This window comes from Leptonychotes weddellii, chromosome 13 (assembly GCF_054177405.1).
Source record: "Leptonychotes weddellii isolate Sample4059 chromosome 13, ASM5417740v2, whole genome shotgun sequence".
NCBI lineage: Eukaryota > Metazoa > Chordata > Mammalia > Carnivora > Phocidae > Leptonychotes > Leptonychotes weddellii.
This window is the reverse complement of record NC_138381.1, coordinates 64,880,489-64,898,845: the sequence shown is the minus strand read 5'-3', so window position 1 is coordinate 64,898,845 and position 18,357 is coordinate 64,880,489. Positions and strand designations below refer to the sequence as shown.

Below are 18,357 nucleotides of genomic sequence, written 5' to 3'. Positions count from 1 at the left end.
GCTCAGTTTCTAACTTGCTGTGTAACCTTGACCAAGTCCCTAGCCTTCTCTGGGCCTCAGGTTCCCCCCTCTGTAAAATGGGGACAACCAGGCCCTCCTTCCAGGGCCAGATGCTTAGCTGAGCCAGAAGGAACTTGATCGGAGCCAGGAGGGCCTGTGTATACCGATGGGATCCATCTGAGTTGACTTAGTTCCTTTCCAAGTGAGGAGTTAGATGGGGGCGCGCCCTCTCGGTGTGTGGTCTGGGGGAGGAACCACACACCCTCGTGCTCTCACATTCACACACTGAGACACACTCACACACGCAAGCACACACACAGACCCTTTCATACAACACATTCGCACACAGTTACACACACACACAGGCTCTTCCTGCCACACCATTAAGAAACCCTCCCTGGGGCGCCTGGGTGGCTCAGTCGGTTGAGCGACTGCCTTCGGCTCAGGTCATGATCCCGGAGTCCCGGGATCGAGCCCCACATCGGGCTCCCGGCTCGGCGGGGAGCCTGTTTCTCCCTCTGACCTTCCCCCCTCTCATGCTGTTTCTCTCTCGCTCGCTCTCTAATAAATAAATAAATAAAATCTTTAAAAAAAAAAAGAAACCCTCCCTGCCCAGAGCACCCGGAGGCAGGGAGAGCCCAGGGGTCCGGACAGCTCAGCTGGGTTTGGGAGGAGCCGCCCCTGGACCCGCCCCACGAGCCATCCGAGATGTTCCAGGCCAGGCTCACGGGACCTGAGCAGTGACATCCCCACCCCAGAGGTGGCCGTGGCCATCAGCGGGGCGTCTGGCCGGTCCCCTGGCTGCCAGCCGGCCTCTGAATGATTCATGCCGCCTTGAACTTGACTCCGGCGTGACCAGCCGAGCGGGAAGAGCCGACCCCTCCAGAGAAAAACTGGAAGTGCCCACAGTGCCAGCTGCACACCTCCAGGGCGCCTGAAATGGAGTATTATTACTGCCCCAGCTTGCTGAAGCTCTTACGGTACCTCTGGGTGAGTGTCCTCTGGCCGGCTGGGCGTGTACTTTCTTTTTCTTCTCCTGCCTCCTGCGGCGTTGGGGCTCTGTCTGGCTAGCAGAGTCTCTGTTTTCTTGCCAAAGGGTGGATGTTTCAAGGCGGAGTGTTGGGGAGAGGGCTGGGGGTTTGGTTTGGGAGGCGGAGCAGGCTGAGAAGAGCCCAGAGTCCAGGCCGTGGCGATCGCTGGCCCCCGGGAGCCGGTCACAAGTGGCCTCCCCTCCGGTCCTCGGGAAAACAAGAAAAACAGGGACAGCCCTAGGGAGGTTTTTCCGAAAGTGATATTTCTTTGATTTAAAGGACTAGTCTTTATTCTGACGTTATATCCCTCTCGCCTTTGTGTGTGAAAACATCCTGTCTTTTATGAGATGAAAAGAATAGATTTCGCTTTTCTTTCAATGAACTTAGTAAGCAAAAGTAAAAAGTTAGAATCCTTGCATTGCGTTCTCTCCTCTATATAACAGAGGGAGAAAGAAAACCCACAGCCTTTTCTGGTGACATGCCAAAGTCGGGGAACCCATGCGGAAGCGCTTTGTGGGGTACAGCGTGCTTTTTCAGATTCAGTTCTGACTCTGACGTGCTGTGTGTGACCAGGGAAGTGGCTTCCCCTCTCTGGGCCTCTGTTTCCTCGTCTGTGAAACTGTGGTGTGGGGGCAGTAGGCGATGGGGAGTTAGTTGACATTCATCAGGGCTCTGTGAATAGAGGGGCTTAGCAGGGAATTGTCCTGAGTGGGTCTTAGAGTTTTCCAGAACATTTACCACCAGGTTGAGAACGCCCAGAAGGGAAAGACTTGGGAAATATTATTTATACCCCTGCCAAATGTTTGCAAATATTTCAGATGCCTTCTCACCCAGGGAATTTTCCGGAGCTCCTAAAAATACAACTTTAGGAAACGATTGTTCTACACCCGTCTCTCCCCCAACGTCTGTGGTCCCTCCCCAGTCTCCTGGAGCAGTTGAAAAACAGGAGACCCTCCTGATCCATATCCTGTGGTCACATTTTATTTATCTATCTATCTATCTATCTATCTGTCTATCTATCTATCTATCTATCTATTTTTAAAGATTTTATTTATTTATTTGACAGAGAGAGACACAGCAAGAGAGGGAACACAAGCAGGGGGAGTGGGAGAGGGAGAAGCAGGCTTCCCGCCGAGCAGGGAGCCCGATGTGGGGCCCGATCCCAGGACCCTGGGACCATGACCTGAGCCGAAGGCAGACGCCTTACGACTGAACCGCCCAGGCACCACCCTTGTGGTCATATTTTAAATGCAAGGCAACATTTATTGATTTTAGTTTTTTAAATTATAAAAATAATACAGTCATGGGAGAGAACTTGAAAAATCCTGACGAGCATGCATGAAGGAAGAAATTCAGTCACACATAATCATTTGTATTTTTGAATTCTGTCCCCCACAGGGTCCTGATGACCTTGATGTGCCCAGGTATGTGTCAGGCTCTGGGCTTGCTGCTAGGGAGGCTGTGATATAAGAAATACATATTTGGACTTCCTTCCCATTTCTGGCACAAAGTTCCTAAAACCCTGGAATTTCCTAAGTGATAAGGAACAATAAAGGTGTCTTGATGTTATGTTAATGAGGTGACTTTTGGACCCCACCTAAGGATGGGGGCTGGTTGCCAGGGGAACCAACCCTGTGATTTGAAGATTAGAACTTTCAGTCCCACCCATGACCTCCGGGGAGGGGAGAGGGGCTGGAGGTTGAATGAATCGCCAATGGCCGAAGATTTAATCAATCATGCCTATGTAATGAAGTCTCCATAAAAAACCCAGAAGGACCCCGGGGAGGAAGGGATGCTTTTGGGTTGGTGGACACATGGAGATCAGTAGAGAGGTATGAGCTAGCTCAAAAACACGGGAGCTCTGCACCCTCTCCCCATACCCTGCCCTGTGCATCTCTTCCATCTGGCTGTTCACAAGTTCCATCCTTTTATAATGAAGTGGTAAGTAAAATGTTTCCCTGAGTCCTGTGAGCTGCTCCAGCAAATTAGTTGAATGCAAGGAGGAGGTCGTGGGAATCCCCGATCCAGAGCCAGGTGGCCAGAAACACAGGTGACAGCCGAGACTTGGGATTGTCGTCTGAAATGAGGGGGCAGTCTTGCGGGACCGTGCCCTTAACCTGTGGGATCAGATGCTGCCTCCAGGCTGATGGTGTCAGAATGGAGCTGAAATTATAGGACACAATTGTTCGGCGAGTGTTGGAAAAAAACATGCACGTTGGAATTGGTGTCAGAATCAGAAACACAGAGATGACTGAGCTATGATTCCCCGTCCCCGGGAACTTGGATCGTGGTGTGGGCGCTGGCCACATCAGCATCCAGATACCAGCTTAGGTTCCCTTAACACACACTTACAGATGTCAGATGCTCGGCAGGCAGGGGTGAACAAGCTAGACGTGGTCCCTGAACCTTGTGGGGACACAGGCCCTGCACAAGGAATTGGAAAAAAGACCACATGTGTGTTAGGATGAGGTCGTGCCCAGAGCTGTGGAGGACATGGGCTCATCCGGGGTGGGGGGTCCGGGAGAGCCCCCCCCGCCCCGGGGAAGCTGAGCACCAGAGGATAGGGAGGAACTGGCAGGTGATGCTGGGGGGTGGGGGAGGTGTGCATGTGCAGCGGGCTGGGGTGGGCGTGGCAAAGGGCAAGCGCCTTCGGCATGGTCAAGACCTGTCCCAGGAACCAGCGTAAGCTCAGCCTGGCCGGTGGGAGGTGGGAGGGTGGAGGATGTTGTCAGCGTCACAGGGGCAGCTGTGGGGGACAGGTGGATGGAGAGACAGCTCTGGCTCTGCCCCCACCTGTGAGTGACCAGATCCTGGAGTATTGAGACGCCATGTCTTCTCACTGCTGGCTTTGCACTTACCCACAATCAGTCTGTCCCTCCGCTTTGCCGAAGACAGCCTGGCACGCCTGTAACAGGATTAGCCCGGTGTCTGGAACATTAAGCTGGAAACTCTTGCTTGTTGAGCTTCTGAGAAAGCTTGGTATGTGGAAAATCCTCAGGCTTCAGACTGGACTGTAACAGAGCCAGGTGGCATTGGGCAGGCCCCTTCACCTCACTGGACCTCAGCTTCCTCATCTGTGAAGTGGGGACATGCCATCTTCCTCATTTGCTTGCTGAGACATTCCTGTGAAACTTTTAGCTTATTTCTGAAGGCTAGAAGCTGCTCCTTAGCAAATGTTAGCTCTTCCTCTTTCTTGGAAACCTACGGTCAGATTGAGAATGACCAGCTAACCACTGGTGACTGCACAGGGCCCGGGGGGGTGGGGGGTGGGGGGTGGGATTCTCTCCCCATCTCTGCCACAGAGTTGCATTCCTCCCCATTCATTGTCCCATTACCATATATTTTTTTTTTTACAAAAGATTTTATTTATTTTAGAGAGAGTGCGGGGGTAGCGGACAGAGAGAGGGAGAGAGAATCTTCAAGCTGACTCCTCAGTGAGCATAGGGTCCTATATGGGGCTTGATCCCAGGACCCTGAGATCATGACCTGAGCCAAAAACAAGAGTCAGACACTCAAGACACTGAGTTGCCCAGGCGCCCTCATTACCCTAATTTATTTTTATTTATTTATTTATTTATTTATTTATTTATTTATTTATTTATATTGTTATGTTAATCACCATACATTACATCATTAGTTTTTGATGTAGTGTTCCATAGAATACTTTTTTAATTTATAGAAACGTCACAGAGATAGTAGGGGAGTTCCTGATACCCTTTCACCCAGCCCCCCCGCCCCCCCACCCCGCCCCGTGTTAGCATCTTACTCTACCCACCATACATTTATCTAAGGCAAGAAATTGGTGTGACACTCTTAACGAAACGATTAACTAACTTTCCTCCAGGCGTCCGGGGGCAGTTTTGACCTTCAGGGGACATGTCTGGTGAGGTTCTTTGTCACAACTGAGGGGAGTGGGGGAATGCTCCTGGCTTCTGGTGGGTGGAGGCCAGTGATGCTGCTAACCATCCTGGAGTGCACGGGCTGGCCGCCCAGCTCCCAAACGCCACCACGGGGAGTGATCCGGAAACATCCACAGCCCTGAGGCTGAGAAAACCCTGCTTGTACTTTGCCTGTAAGTTTCACCCTTAGCAGGGGCCAGGCTAACTGCGGGCTGGTCCAGTGAGTGCTTGCCTCCCGAGAACATGGACATTTGCCCGCACCACTTAAAAACACCTTGCAGACATGATGCTTAACGGCTGCTTAGTATTCCCACTTGTCACCAGCCTTGATTTCTTAGCCGTTCTCCCATGGCTGGACAGCAGGCGCTCCCAGGCATTCGCCATACGCACCACTTCGTTGTTCTCAGCCTTAAATCTTACCTGTTTCAGTTTTTATTTAAAATTCCAGTTAGTTGACACACAATGTGATCTTAGGTGCGGGCATACAATACAGTGATTCGACACTTCCGTGCATCCCCCCTGCGGCCCCCCACCCCGCTCATCATGACAAGCGCACGCTCAGCCTTAAATCTTGATTTACTTTTCAGGTTCTTTCCTAATCAGCTTCCTGGGGGCCAAGCGTGGGCCGCCACAGGTTTCTGCAGACTTGTCATCTGTTGGTGGGACGTCAGTGGCTTCCTGTCGGTGGCCCGAGTCCGCCACATAGCTGCAGTTCTGGGAGGAGAAACTGCCCACCCCCACAGTCAGGCCCTGTCACCAGCCAGCATCAGCTGGGAGGTAGGGGATGGAGACTGTTTCTGTTTCACATCATTAGTAACTGTAGCTGGTGGCTGAGCCACCGTGGCTCTTTTCAGTTACTTAATCTCCTTTGTTGCTGGGATAACCTAGCCAGATGGTCCCAAGGCTGGTGGCCTTTTGGGGGGCTTTGACATCAGGCTGCTTGCTTGAGCTTGTCATTGACAACAGTAGTGGCAGTGCTGGTAATAATAATAATTTTTTTAAAGATTTTATTTATTTATTTGACAGAGAAAGCACAAGCGGGGGGGCAGGGCAGAGGGAGAGGGAGAGGGAGAAGCAGGTTCCCCGCAGAGCAGGGAGCCCGACGCAGGGCTCGATCCCAGGACCCTGGTATCATGACCTGAGCTGAAGGCAGACTCTTCACTGACTGAGCCACCCAGGCGCCCCTGTAATTAAGAAGAATAATTAATAATGGCCATCGGCACCACCACCATTCGTACCAAGCACTTAAAATATCCTGGGCTTAGTGCCTTTCATGGATGTCTCATCCTATCCTCATGAGAACCCCATGGATAGATTTCATGATCACCCTTGTTCTGCAGTTAGGGAAACTGGGGCCCAGAGAGGTTAAGCAGCTCATCCAAGGTTCCCCAGCTGGAATTGTCAGAGCCCATGTCTGACGGAGCCCAGCTCTCCCTGTGTGTCACTTTAACTACTTCACGGAGCCCGTTCTTCTGGTTTCTCAGAGGGGAAACTGAGGCGACTTGCCAGCCTACGGGAAAGGTCTTTATTCACCAAGCTTTGCAAGGTGGACGGTGAGAGAAGATTGTTGCACTGGGCCATGCTGGGCTCTGGAGGAAGGGAGCCCTGGCTTGGAATCCCAGCTTTGCCAAAGGCACGTCCCATTACTGCGCTGGGCCTCGGTTTCCCAGTCTGCAAGTAGAGGTGGTCAACCCCACCTTGCAGGGCTGTGCTGAGGATCAGCTGAGATAAGGGACATGAGTATCCTCGGCACAAGGCTGGACTTGGAATGGGTGCTCTGTCTCTAGATGTGCTTCTTTGCGGGTTGGAGACACCTCTGATAAATGGCCGAGACACCCTGAACCCCCCACCCCCCAACACACACGGACTTCCCCAGGCCTGTTGAGCCTGGGAGGCTGACTTACGGCTGACCGCCTGCCTCTCCTCTGTGTCACTCACAGCGAAGGGAGTTACCAGAAGGTCACTTCTGGTAGCTTCTTCAGGAAGATGCCATGAGACGTGGAGGCCGAGATCAAGGTCGGTACCCCGTGCTTTTGTGTGTGGGTCCCTCGCCTGCTCCTTCCTCCCCTCCAGGGTCGGTGGTGCAATGGTCCGGTCTCCTTGGAATGATGGGGAAGACCATTTTGTTTCTCCTTGTGGTTGGTTGTCAAGCTTTATCTCCCCGCACTGACTCCACGACCAGATTTTTTTTTTTTAATGGAAAAGTGTCCAGATGTCTCAGGGTGGTGAGATTGGCTATTTTTTGCCTTTGGCTTCCTTGCTCCTGGCTTACGTCGTCACATCCTCAGTCAGTCTCGTCACAGCCTCTAGGAGACAAGGGTGCTCGTGTCCAGGTCTTTTTCCTCCAGGCTCACCCACAGGTGGCATCGTGACAATCCTCATGACAACCCCAGGAGGTGGGTATTATGGTTATTTCACATTTGAGAAAACAGAAATTCCAGGAGGTTGAGTACCTGCCCGATACTAAAAAGCCCGTAAGGGGCGGAGCTGGGATTTGAACTTGGGAAGTCTGACGTCGAAGCTCACGTGCTGAGTTCACTGCTGAGTCCCCAGCCCTTGGCAGGGCCTGGCATCTACTGGTTGCCCGCTAGACACGGGCTGATGGACCACCTGACTGACCCAGTGCGTCAGAGGGGTTGTGAGGATGAGCTGGCTGTGAGCTTGAACGTGGTGCCTGGCGCTCAGCACAAGCCCGTCGACCATCACCATTGCTCCTGTTATGTTTATTTTACTAGCTTCTGAATCTTAGATCTGAGTGCCTTCAGGGTGTGCCGAGGGCCCGGTTTGGGCTTGCAGTGCTTGTGGCTGAAATAGAAGAACTGGCTATTTTTGTGCTGTTTGAGTTGGGCTTGGGGGTTGGGCCACAGGACAGCCTGCGTCATGAGAGGTTTGCGCCTGACTTGAGCTGTGAGCATGAAGCCAAGTCGCAGAGCAGAGAACAGGGTCTTGGAGTCAGGCTCTCCCGGCTTCTGATCCCCGCTGAGCCACTTACTAGCGGAGCGTGGGGCTTTGGGCAAGTCTGTTAACCTCTCAGAAAGTCAGTTTTGCCATCCATAGAGTGGGGCTAATGATAACATGTCCCTCCTGGGGTGTCCCGAGGACTCTACGAGGTAATGCAAACAAAGCCGGCACATAGTAGGTCTTGAATAAGTGTTCGCACCTGACGCCACCTAGACTAATAGGCCCTCGATTCAGTTCAGTTAAACGCATGTGCCAGGCCCTGATCTAAGTGGGATACATCAGTGATCCACAAGATGGGCAGAGACCGCTGCCTCAGGGATCAACATTCTAGTGGGTTCAGGCAATGAACGATTGGCATGATACATAAGAACCTGGATACCCTGTCAGGGGGTAGAGGGTGCTGAGGAAAGAAGGAAGTAAGCAAGTAAGAAGGCTCAGGAGGACTTAGATGGGTGGGGCCGGGGGGGTGTCTCCCTGAGAAAGTGACATTTTGAACAGAGACTTTGGAGGAGGGGAGGGAATAGGCCAGAGGAGCTTGAGGAAAGAGGGAAGAGCCAGTGCAAAGGCTCTGGGGTCCGAGTGTGCCCAGGCACTTCTGTGGACCTGGAAGGAGTCCAGGGTGGCTGCAGAAGAGTGAGTGAGGGGAGGAGAGTTGGCAGTAAGATCTGCAGGGACATGAGTCCACTTGAAGGAATTTGCCTTGTGCTGGGAAGGTGACAGAGCGGTGGAGCGGTGTCGCTTCAAGTGACACAGTCTGGCTTGGGTTTGAATGGATCCCTCCACTGCCGTGCAGGGAGCATACTGGAGCAGGACCCAGCAGGAGGAGGGAGCACGGCGAGGGGCCACTGCAGGTGTCCAGCTGGGAGACGTGGTGGCTCAGACCAGGGGCAGCAGAGCAGGTGGGGAGAAGGGGGCAGGTTCTGGGTCTGTTTTGAAAGTCAAGCCACAGGATTTGCTGATGGATTGGATGTGGGATGGGAGGGAAAGAGAAGAGCCCTGAAGACACTGAGGGTTTGGGGCCTGACCATTGGAAGATGGAGCCCACTGACTTCCATGAGGAAAACGGAAGGTGGGTGCGTCTTGGAGGCAGATCAGGGCTTGGCTTTGGACTTGGAGAGTGGAGAATGTCTGTCAGACCCCCATGTCATTCCCCATCCTCTCCTCAGCCTTGCTTTCCCCTTCTATACAATAGGAAGGGTAATTCCTGCCCTGCCTGTGTCTCACGGGAGTTGAGGCTTGGGTGAGCATTTTAAACGACCTCCCCTGAGGGTTCAAATGCCAAGCCCACGTGGTAAGATTCTTTAGCCACTTAGATACTTCCCCACATTTCTGAGCCCCCAGGAGGAAGCTCCCAGAGCTGTTAGAGCGCACGCAGGCCCTAACTTCCACTGTAGGGTTTGCGAGAATTCACCTGGCACATCCGTCATTGTGACAGTTGCTGACTCTTTCCCCACCTGTTACGGCCCCTCCTGGCAGGACCACCATCCCCTGTCTGTCTGCAGGACCCTCAGCATAAAATGGAAAGAGAACCCTGTGATGCTGGGGGCTCCCCAGGCTTGCAGGGCCCCTCCCGGGTCCTCGGTGGGTCTCAGCCGCCCTCCCGTGTCTTTAGGGGCCACGCGTGCTGCCGGCTGAAATGAAGCCTGCTCTGGGATGGAGTGCTTTCAGGCTGGCAGCCCTGGCTGTCCCACAGGACCCGTTGCTGAGTTTCAGACATTCCACAGCTTCAAGCAGTTGGAAGGGACATACCAATTCTGTGACGGCCAAAAAGAATGATAAATGCAGGGTAGAACCTCTGGAGGGGTGGGCATATGGGCAAAACACATCCGGGAGCCAGGAGTCCCAAGCGTGATTGCTGTGTGACCCCAAGGCAATTCCTCTCCCTCTCTGGGCCTCAGTTTCTCTATGAGCATAATGAAGTATTGGACTGGATTCACCTTAAAGTTTTTTACTGTGCACAAGCTCCCAATTCTAGGGGTCCAGTGAAGAATGGAGCTTCGGGGTCGGATGAACCTGGATGGACCTGGGTTGAAATCCCCCCTTTCCTGCTGTGTGACCTTGAGTAAGTGGCTTCATGTCTCTGAGCCTCAGCGTTCTCTCTGGGGATGAGACGTCCCCCTTTCTCAATGGGGATTATGTGAGCATCTCATTGCGGAGACCAGTAGGGGGAGCACCTGGCACGCAGTAGGCACTCAGTAGGTGGGAGCTGTTCGCCTTTTTTACATTGCTTCCCACGGCTGTTGCATGAACGGACGTGAACGGACGTGGCTCGGGACGTTCACGGCTGCCTCAGTAGCAGCATGATTTCCAGATTGAGACACTAGAGGGCGCTCTTGTTCTAACATCGCCTTGAGCAGGGGTCGCCTTTTTAAAAGCCGGGCAGGGCTGCAACTTTTACACACCTGAGTGCGTGTAACCCTTTGCAGCGAGGCAGGTGCCTGAATTGTCCCCATGTTGCAGATAGGGACGCTGAGGGAAACCTGACTTGTCTGAGGGTCGCACGGCAGGGAGGCCTCAGAACCAGGTTTCTGGGGCAGGACATTTTCACCTGGAGCCCACGGCCTCCCTCTGCACCCCCAGGTCTACCAAAGTTTGAGTTCCAAGGCCCTCGAAGCCTGAGAAGTCATGAAAACTGTTGCCACTCAGATTAGTCTTGGTGGGGTGAGCCAGCCAGCTCCTGGCTCCTGGTTATTTCAGTCCAGTATGGAGAAGGGGGTATGGTGTGGAGTCTGAATGATCGACAGGGGTTTGGGTCAGTTTTGCTAAATCCTAGGATGTTGGTGCTTGGAGAGAAATTGCACCTACTTTTTTTTTTTTTTTTTTTTTGGTAGCAAATCTGGCTTCAGACCATTAGTAATGGAAGAATGAAAAACTTTATGCAGGCTAATACCCGTTCTGCCGCCCACTTCTGACCCTGGCAGGCAAAAAAAGGGTTTTCTCCAGAGCCGCAAAGGGACTTGGAGTTGGGACTTTCAAGCCGAATGAGTATCTGGTTTCCATGTTGGAGGTGGCACTGATATGTGGGGAAGCAGCCCGGGAGCCAGGATCCTGGGGTGTGGTCCCAGCTGTGTGACCTGGCGCCAGTCACTGCCCGTCTCTGGGCCCAGCGTCTTCATCTCTGAAATGCAGTCATTGGCTTGTCTCAGAGTTGGCTTGCTGTGCACATGTACGGAGTGCTTGCTCTGGGCTGGGCCCCCAGCTGGGTCTTACAGCCTGAGTAGGACCATAGAGGGGAAGGGCACTGGGGTGGCAGGACCCGCACATGGTTGCACGGGGTGAGTAAGGTCTTGGGTTCCTCTTCCTCTGGGAGAGGTGGGACATTTGAGGGTGTCTTTATTTGCATCCTGAAGGTGACAACGTAAATATTTCCTCAAGGGGGAGGTAACGTATGCATGAGAAAGTCGTCCAGAGTTGTTTCTGATAACATCTTGCTTAAAAAAAAAGAAAGAAAAGATCTTGCTTTCTTTTTAAGAAAACCCGTTATTTTATGTAGAAACTCGGAGGTAGGGAGGGAAGACTGTCTGCATATGTATTGTTTAATGTCATGTCGATATTTTGTATTGAACATATATTCATAAAACATAAGCACGTTCATGTTAACCTCATTATATTACAGTTATACTATAAACGTATAATACGGTAACAGGAGATGTTTGTTCATGTCTTCCTGTGGGGCCGGTGTATATGCTTGACAGAATGGCCGTATGAAAATACCACAGCTCAAGGGGCTTACATGGCAGGAATGTATTTCTTCTCAGTTCTGGAGGCTCAAAGTCCCAAGATCCAGGTGTCAGCAGGGCTGGTTTCTCCTGCTGGCCTTGCCCTTGCCTTGCGGAGGGCTGCCTTCTCCCTGTGTCCTCACGCCGTCTCCCCTTTCTGCCCATGCGCCCTGGCGTCTCTGTGTGTGTCCAAATTCCCTCTTCTTAGGAGGATACCGGTCAGATTGGATGGGGGCCCACCCCAAATGGCTTCATTTTAACCTAATCCCCTCTCTAAAGGCCCTGAGCCCAAATACAGTCACATTCTGCGGTCCTGGGACTACGGCGCCAGAGTACAGATTTTGGGGAAACACACACAGTTCAGCCCCTAGCAGTCGGGTACCAGGCAAAGCAGGTCGCATTGCTTTATTTTATCCTCACGACGGTCCTGGGAGGGAGATGCTATTATTATCCCCATTTCACAGATGCTGAAACTGAGGCTCAGAGGTAAAGTGGCTTGCAGAGGATCCCATAGCTGATCAGCAGTGGAGCTAGGATTGGATCCCCTACTGTCTTGCCTTGGAGCCTTCTCTGTGTCAGTTTATGTTTATAATTTGACTTTAATCCTGACGATGCCTCTTTTAAAAAATCTTTCACATTCTGGGTGACTCTGGACTCTGCCCCGTCCTTGTTGTAAGTGCAGTTGGAAAAGACCCAGACGGGGAGGGAAGGCCCTCCCCGGACCCCGGTGCTGCCCCAGCTCAGTGGCCTGTTGGCCACCTTCCCAGGGGGGCGTGCCAGGGGCCCACCTGCTCCCTGCTCTGCCCCTGACCGCCCATGTTTGCCGAGAGCAGCCTGGGCCCATGAAAGCAGCCTTTGTCCTCTAGTTCATTCCTCCTGGAGGGATGACCTAAGTCCCGCCTTGGGAACAAAGCGTTGACCTGCCGGATGGGTTCAGGGCAGCCCCAGTAGCCTGCAGGGTCTCCCAGGCTACCCGGGGAGCAGGCAGCCTTGGTTACAGGGCAGCAAATTCGGTGGGCTCAGGAAAGCAGCAGAGCCCCCTTGCGTCCTGAGTGCTGGGGCCGGGGCGGGGGCGGGGGGGGGCTTCTGTGTGCACAGAACTTTACAGTTTATAAAGTTGTCCCATGCTTTCTGGCTTAGTGGATCCTCTTGGATCGTGCCAGATCCTCGGGGCAGGGACTCCGATAGGCAGGAATCAGTTGTCTTGAGGAACAACTCCAAAACATGGGGGTGGGAGCAGACCACTATTGATTACGCTTATAGTATGTGGTGGGTCAGGAAATGGGGCAGGGCTCGGTGGGGACAGCGGCTCTGTGATACTTGGAGGTCAGCTGGGAGCCCTGAATGGCTGTGGGCTGGGATCATCCGGAGGCTTCTCATCTCACTGTCCGGGGCCTGCGATGATTCGGGAGCCAGGCTTTTTTTGGGACCGTTGAGCGGGCACCCAAATGCGGCCACTGCAACTTGCTTCCCCACAACACGGCAGCGCAGGGCGCCCCGAGCAGGTGTTGCGGCCCAATGGTGTTGTGATGGACACAGCGTCCCTTCTGCTGTTCCCTGTGGATCGAAGGAGATTCAGGGGCAGGGACATGGACCCCACCTTTCAATGGGAGGAGAGCCAAGCGCTTTCGCAGCCATGTTTCAAAGGAAAGGTGACTCGGTGTTATTTACTGAGCACTTACTATGTGCCAGGGTTTCATACGGGTGAACCCACGGGATCCTCCCCACAGCCCCAGGAGCAGGTGGATTCAAAGCCTGTTGTTTTCCCGACACGGTTGGCTGGAGAGGGCAGGGGGAACCGAGGGAAACCAACAAGGCTGTTGGCAGTTTGGTGGTGTACTTGCCACAGTCGGAAGTTGTGGGCTGACTTTTTTTTTTTTCCCTTCCTTCTCTAAACTTAGAATATTCCTTGAGTTCTTGAAAATTCTCACTTAGGTGTCTGATTCATCTCGTCCCCGCTCACCCATGCTTGCCTTTGGTGCTTATCTTGAGCAGTTTCTCTCCCTGAGTGCCCCCCCCACACCCCGCCCCCGTAACCCCTTAACCCCACGGCGGCCCCGTGGGGAGGGTGCGCTGCACACTTCCCAGCTGCCGGCCTCTCTTGGGGCTTTTGAAGAGCCATCAGGTGGGGCCTCGTGGTCCCCATGGAGGAACCAAGGCCCCACTCACCCTGTGCGAACACCTGGGGCTCTGTTCCTCCAGAGTCCAGCCTTGGGTCTCCTTCATCCACCTTCAGGGCCCGACATTCAGTAGGCGCCCAGTAGTTGTTGGGTGAGCTGAACTCACCAGAGATGAAGAAGGGAAGAACACTGGCTGGTCAAGGGCAGAGGTTCTCTCTTAATGCACGTCCCCTGACACACAGCAGGCGCTCAATAAGTGCTCATTGTACCGAACGAATGAAGGAATGAACGGGTGGATGAGCCTGAGAGCCATGACTATGCCAGGTATTTGTGTCCTTGTCACATAACACAGCACTTGACCCCCATTCACGCTTTTGATGAACATCCAGCGGAATGAATGAGTGAGTGACTGAATGAATGAAAAGAGAAAAGTCTTGTTTATTTGTTTCCCCACTTCCTAGAACCTAGGGCTTGGTATACAGTAGGTGTTCAATAAATGTATGTTGGTGCTCAATGAATAACAAATGAATGGGTGAACAAATGAAACTTTGTGGGGTTGGGGGAAGGTAGGGCCTGTATCTTGTTCACTTCTTTCCTCAGGTCTTAGTACAGGGCCAGGCATACAGCAGGTGCCCAGCAGATGCTTCCTGGGCTGCCCTGACCTTTGTAGGAGTGTCCGTCCCTGAGAAGGCTTGAGAAGGGAAGGCTGGCTGGGTGGACCTCGCCTGTCTTGATTTGCCCCCTGCCCTGCCCGCTGGGCCCCACTGCAGACTTTTCCTGTTGTTCCAGTCTGCACAGGTGGACAGGAAGTCCCCGAAAGCCTGCCTGAGAGCTGCTTCCCGATTTTCTTCATGCCGGGCTGGCCTTGAGTGGGACCAAGGCACAACTCCGAGTCCCAGTGCCCTGACTGTGGAACAGTACCGCCCGAGACCCCTCTTCCTGACCAGGAGAGCGGTTTCTATCCCAGTGCCACACCTGGCCAGGGCAGCCTGGGAGAATGTTCTACACAGAGCCAGCCCCCAAAATCACCTTGTGCTCACACCGGCCAGGCAGGTTAACCCCCCAGCAGCTCAGCTTCAGGCACAGAAGAGAGTCAAGGCTTTGGGGTCCGAGGGAGCAGGGTTCAAATCTACCTCTTTAAGTAAATGGGCGGAGTAAACCTTTTTTTTCCCCCCAGGGTTCTGTTTCCGAATCTTGGCTACATGTCTGCTGCTTTTTCAAACTCCGTGTGCCAAGGCCGCACACTCCCAGAGATAGGATTTCAGCAGATTCCCAGCAACTGTGCTTTACGAACTGCCTGCCCCGGTTGAGGTCAGGAGGCAGCATCTCAGGCTGGGTTCTCGAGAAGCAGAGCTTGAGACAGGGATTCACGTGTGTAGAATTGAGTGGCGGAGAGGTTGAGAGTCGGCCCGATCCCCGGAGGAGTCTGGGAGGGTGAACAGCACCACAGAGATGAGTCCCACCTTGGAGCAGCCGGGCGGCTCTTGCCCGGTTGGCTGAGGTCTGTTGTTGGGGCCGTCGGCACCCCAGAACCTGGGGGATGGGTGCCCCAGCCCGTCCAGGGAACCCGGGTGGGCAGCAGTGACAGCATCTATTGCAGCCGGCCGGGCTGGAGGGTTACTGACTCAACACAGCCAGACAGCATAGAGTCGTCAGCGCTTAATAAATAGTGGCATGGTAAACATGAAAATCTGTTCAGGAGATGCAAGTGGATAAATGAGCATTAACCATGTTGTTCGTCCCTCAAGCCCATGAGGTGCTGGGCTCGCGCTGCGGATGCAGAGGCACGGCCCCCACATTCCCTGCCTCCAAGGAGGGGGGACCCCCTCATAAATGGGCACACGTGTGATCGCACCATACCTGGAACGTGTCCACGCACTGAGGTGAGATTAGGAAGAAGGAGAAAAGTTTTAAGGCAAGTGATGTCCAAATGTTAAAATATAAGGAGTTTTTTTTTTTTAATTGAAAAAGCGATATACACACACACGGTCAACATTTCCAGCAGCGCAGAATAGTAAAGTAAAATCGTTCCCTGCCCTTCCAACCTGCTGTCGCTCCCCCAAAACCTGGTGACTGTTTTCAGATGTGTCCTTTCAGAAATGTTCTGTGTCTTCCCACATATAAACACATGGGTCTTTTTTTTTTTTTTTAAGATTTTATTTATTTATTTGAGAGAGAGAGACACAGCAAGAGAGGGAACACAAGCAGGGGGAGTGGGAGAGGGAGAAGCAGGCTTCTCACTGAGCAGAGAGCCCGATGCGGGGCTCGATCCCAGGACCCTGGGACCATGACTTGAGCCGAAGTCAGACGCTTAATGACAGCCACCCAGGCGCCTCGCTTACTGTGTTTTCAATGTGCCTCCTTTTGTGTGTTTGCAAGCCATTTGCATGTCCTATTCTCTCTTTTTTTTTTTTTAAGATTTTATTTATTTATTTGAGAGAGAGAGACACAGCAAGAGAGGGAACACAAGCAGGGGGAGTGGGAGAGGGAGAAGCAGGCTTCCTGCTGAGCAGGGAGCCCGATGTGGGGCCCGATCCCAGGACCCTGGGGTCATGACCTGAGCCGAAGGCAGATGCTTAACCGACTGAGCCACCCAGGTGCCCCAACACACGTGTCTTTAACACAAATCAGACCTCGCTGTGCTATATGTGGTGTTCCATGCCTTGATTTTTCTTTTTCTCACAAGCACGAGATCTTTCCTGTAAGCACAATATTCTGTCTGACGGCTCTGTATTTTTCCTCACGCTGTCATTTAGCGAGTCCTCTGGGTGGACATGCGGGTCGTTTCCAGTTTCACGCACTGTAAGCGAGGACCGATGAACATGCTTGTGCAGGTGTCTTGGTGACCTTGGTGGGTCGCGTCTGCAGGAGAAGTGCCCAGTCATGGACTCGCTGGGTCATCTGAAGGTTGAAGAGAGGTTTTCTAAGTGGGCCAGGAGAGAGGAGGCTGGGGAGGTGTTCAGTGGTTACAGGCAGTGGGAGCTGAGAGCAGGGTGGCCGGCCCTCACACGAATGGGGTCTGAGCCCTCACGCCTGGGCTCCGACCTGATGCTCCGAGACCACATCATTGGCCAGAGTCTCACTCCGGCTCTGAGAATCCACAGGATGCAGGCGGCTCTCGATGAGGGCTCTGCTCTTGGTCGTCAGGGTTCATCTCTGGGCCTCAGGAGCTCTGGAGCCCTCTGAGCCATCGCCGTCTCAATCGAGAGATCTCGATGTTTCTCCTTAAGTCTCCAAGGCCCTGGCCTCACCGAGCGCATGGCTCATTTAGCGAGAAGCCCGTGGTGGCAGGTTCTTTTCGCGTTCCCCTTGCTTTCAAAAGGTGTTTGGCCGGTTCGGCCTGGCTCCCCACCTGAAACGTGCCCAGGCCTCCAGCCCCAGGTGGGCACCTGGGTACCTGGCGGACGAAGTCAGCTAATGGCTAACCCCTGTGTCCTCTCCCTCTACCATTTTTTGCACGTTTGCTCTGAAAGGTGAAATCTCAGATGTCTTCCAGAGTCCCCTGGTCCTTTAGAGCATGGGCATTCCGTTGTGAAAACCTCACACCCCGAGAACCTTCCTAAGGCCCCTGTGGGAGAGACCACCAGGGGCTGGCTCCCTCTTCCTCTGGAAGGCAAAAGGGATTACTCGTTACTGAGTGCTTGCTGTATACCAGACACCACACAAGGCCCTTTTTTTGTCATCTCATTGGATTCCTGTAGCACCCCCATCAAAAATTATTGTCACTGCCTTTTTATCACGGGCTCAGAGAGGGGTGGTGTCCTGCCCAGGGTCACACAGCCAATGATGGATAGATGTGCCTGATCCCACAGTTCGGTCCTTTCCCCTCTACCATGTTACTCGCTGCTCTTCCTTGCTGGGAATGCTCTTCCGCCGGCTGTCTATCCCTTTGGACCCGAGGCTCCACGAGGGTGGGGAGATGTTCCTCTGTCTCACCCACTTGCTGTACCCCCAGAGTCCAGCACAGGGCCTGGCACACAGTAGGCATTCAGTGAATATTTGTTGAATGGCTAAGTGAACTCACCAAGGTTAAAGTGCTTGATCACAAACAATAATGCTCTTCTGCTTCTCGTAGCGTTTATTACCAGGATTTTGTTCCTGCGCTCAGAATTAGACTCACATCTTTGAAAATGAAAATCATCTTTCTTTGCAAACCGGTTTATCTCGTAGGAATCTGACATTTTGCATTTTTTCTTCTGGGAGCCAAAGGAGGATGTCTATTCCGTAGAATGTCACCAGAGAAAGGAATCGGAACATTTCCTTTAGAAATTTCTGCATAAAAAGTTGAAGCGAGAGAGAAGCGTACTTGAAGATTTCAGTTGCCATGGCTACGGGGTAATACAGTGGATTGTGTTCCTACACACGGTCTCCACGAGACTTTCAGCCGCTGTAGCTCAGTTACAGAATTTCGGCTTTGAAGTGCGTTTTCTGCAGTGAGGGGTTGAGAGGTGAGTCCCACTGCCGAGTCTGTGCTGTTGACGTGCTTTAGCCAGCAAGCATTTGTCCAGCATCTCCTGGGCCCCTGGCCATCAGGCTCTGTCTTCTGTGTGCCAGATGCTGGTCTCGGCCCTGAGCATTAGCGTGGAACTAGAAAAGCAAAGTCTCTGCCCTAGCAGAGCGTGTGTTC

General features: G+C 53.0%; 1 protein-coding gene across 8 annotated transcripts in view; it reads left to right on the top strand.

Annotated features, from left to right (window-relative positions):
* KIAA1671 (KIAA1671 ortholog) overlaps positions 1-18,357 on the top strand; it is a 181,899-nt gene that overhangs the window by 90,650 nt on the left and 72,892 nt on the right. The window contains exon 1 of one of the 8 annotated variants that reach the window (XM_081801951.1): positions 654-990. The exons of the other annotated variants lie outside the window; for them this stretch is intronic. Coding sequence (XP_081658077.1) covers positions 940-990 — 51 coding nt within the window. The 5' untranslated portion in view covers positions 654-939. Of the gene's footprint in view, positions 1-653; positions 991-18,357 lie in introns of those variants that run through there. 8 annotated transcript variants of the gene reach the window in all.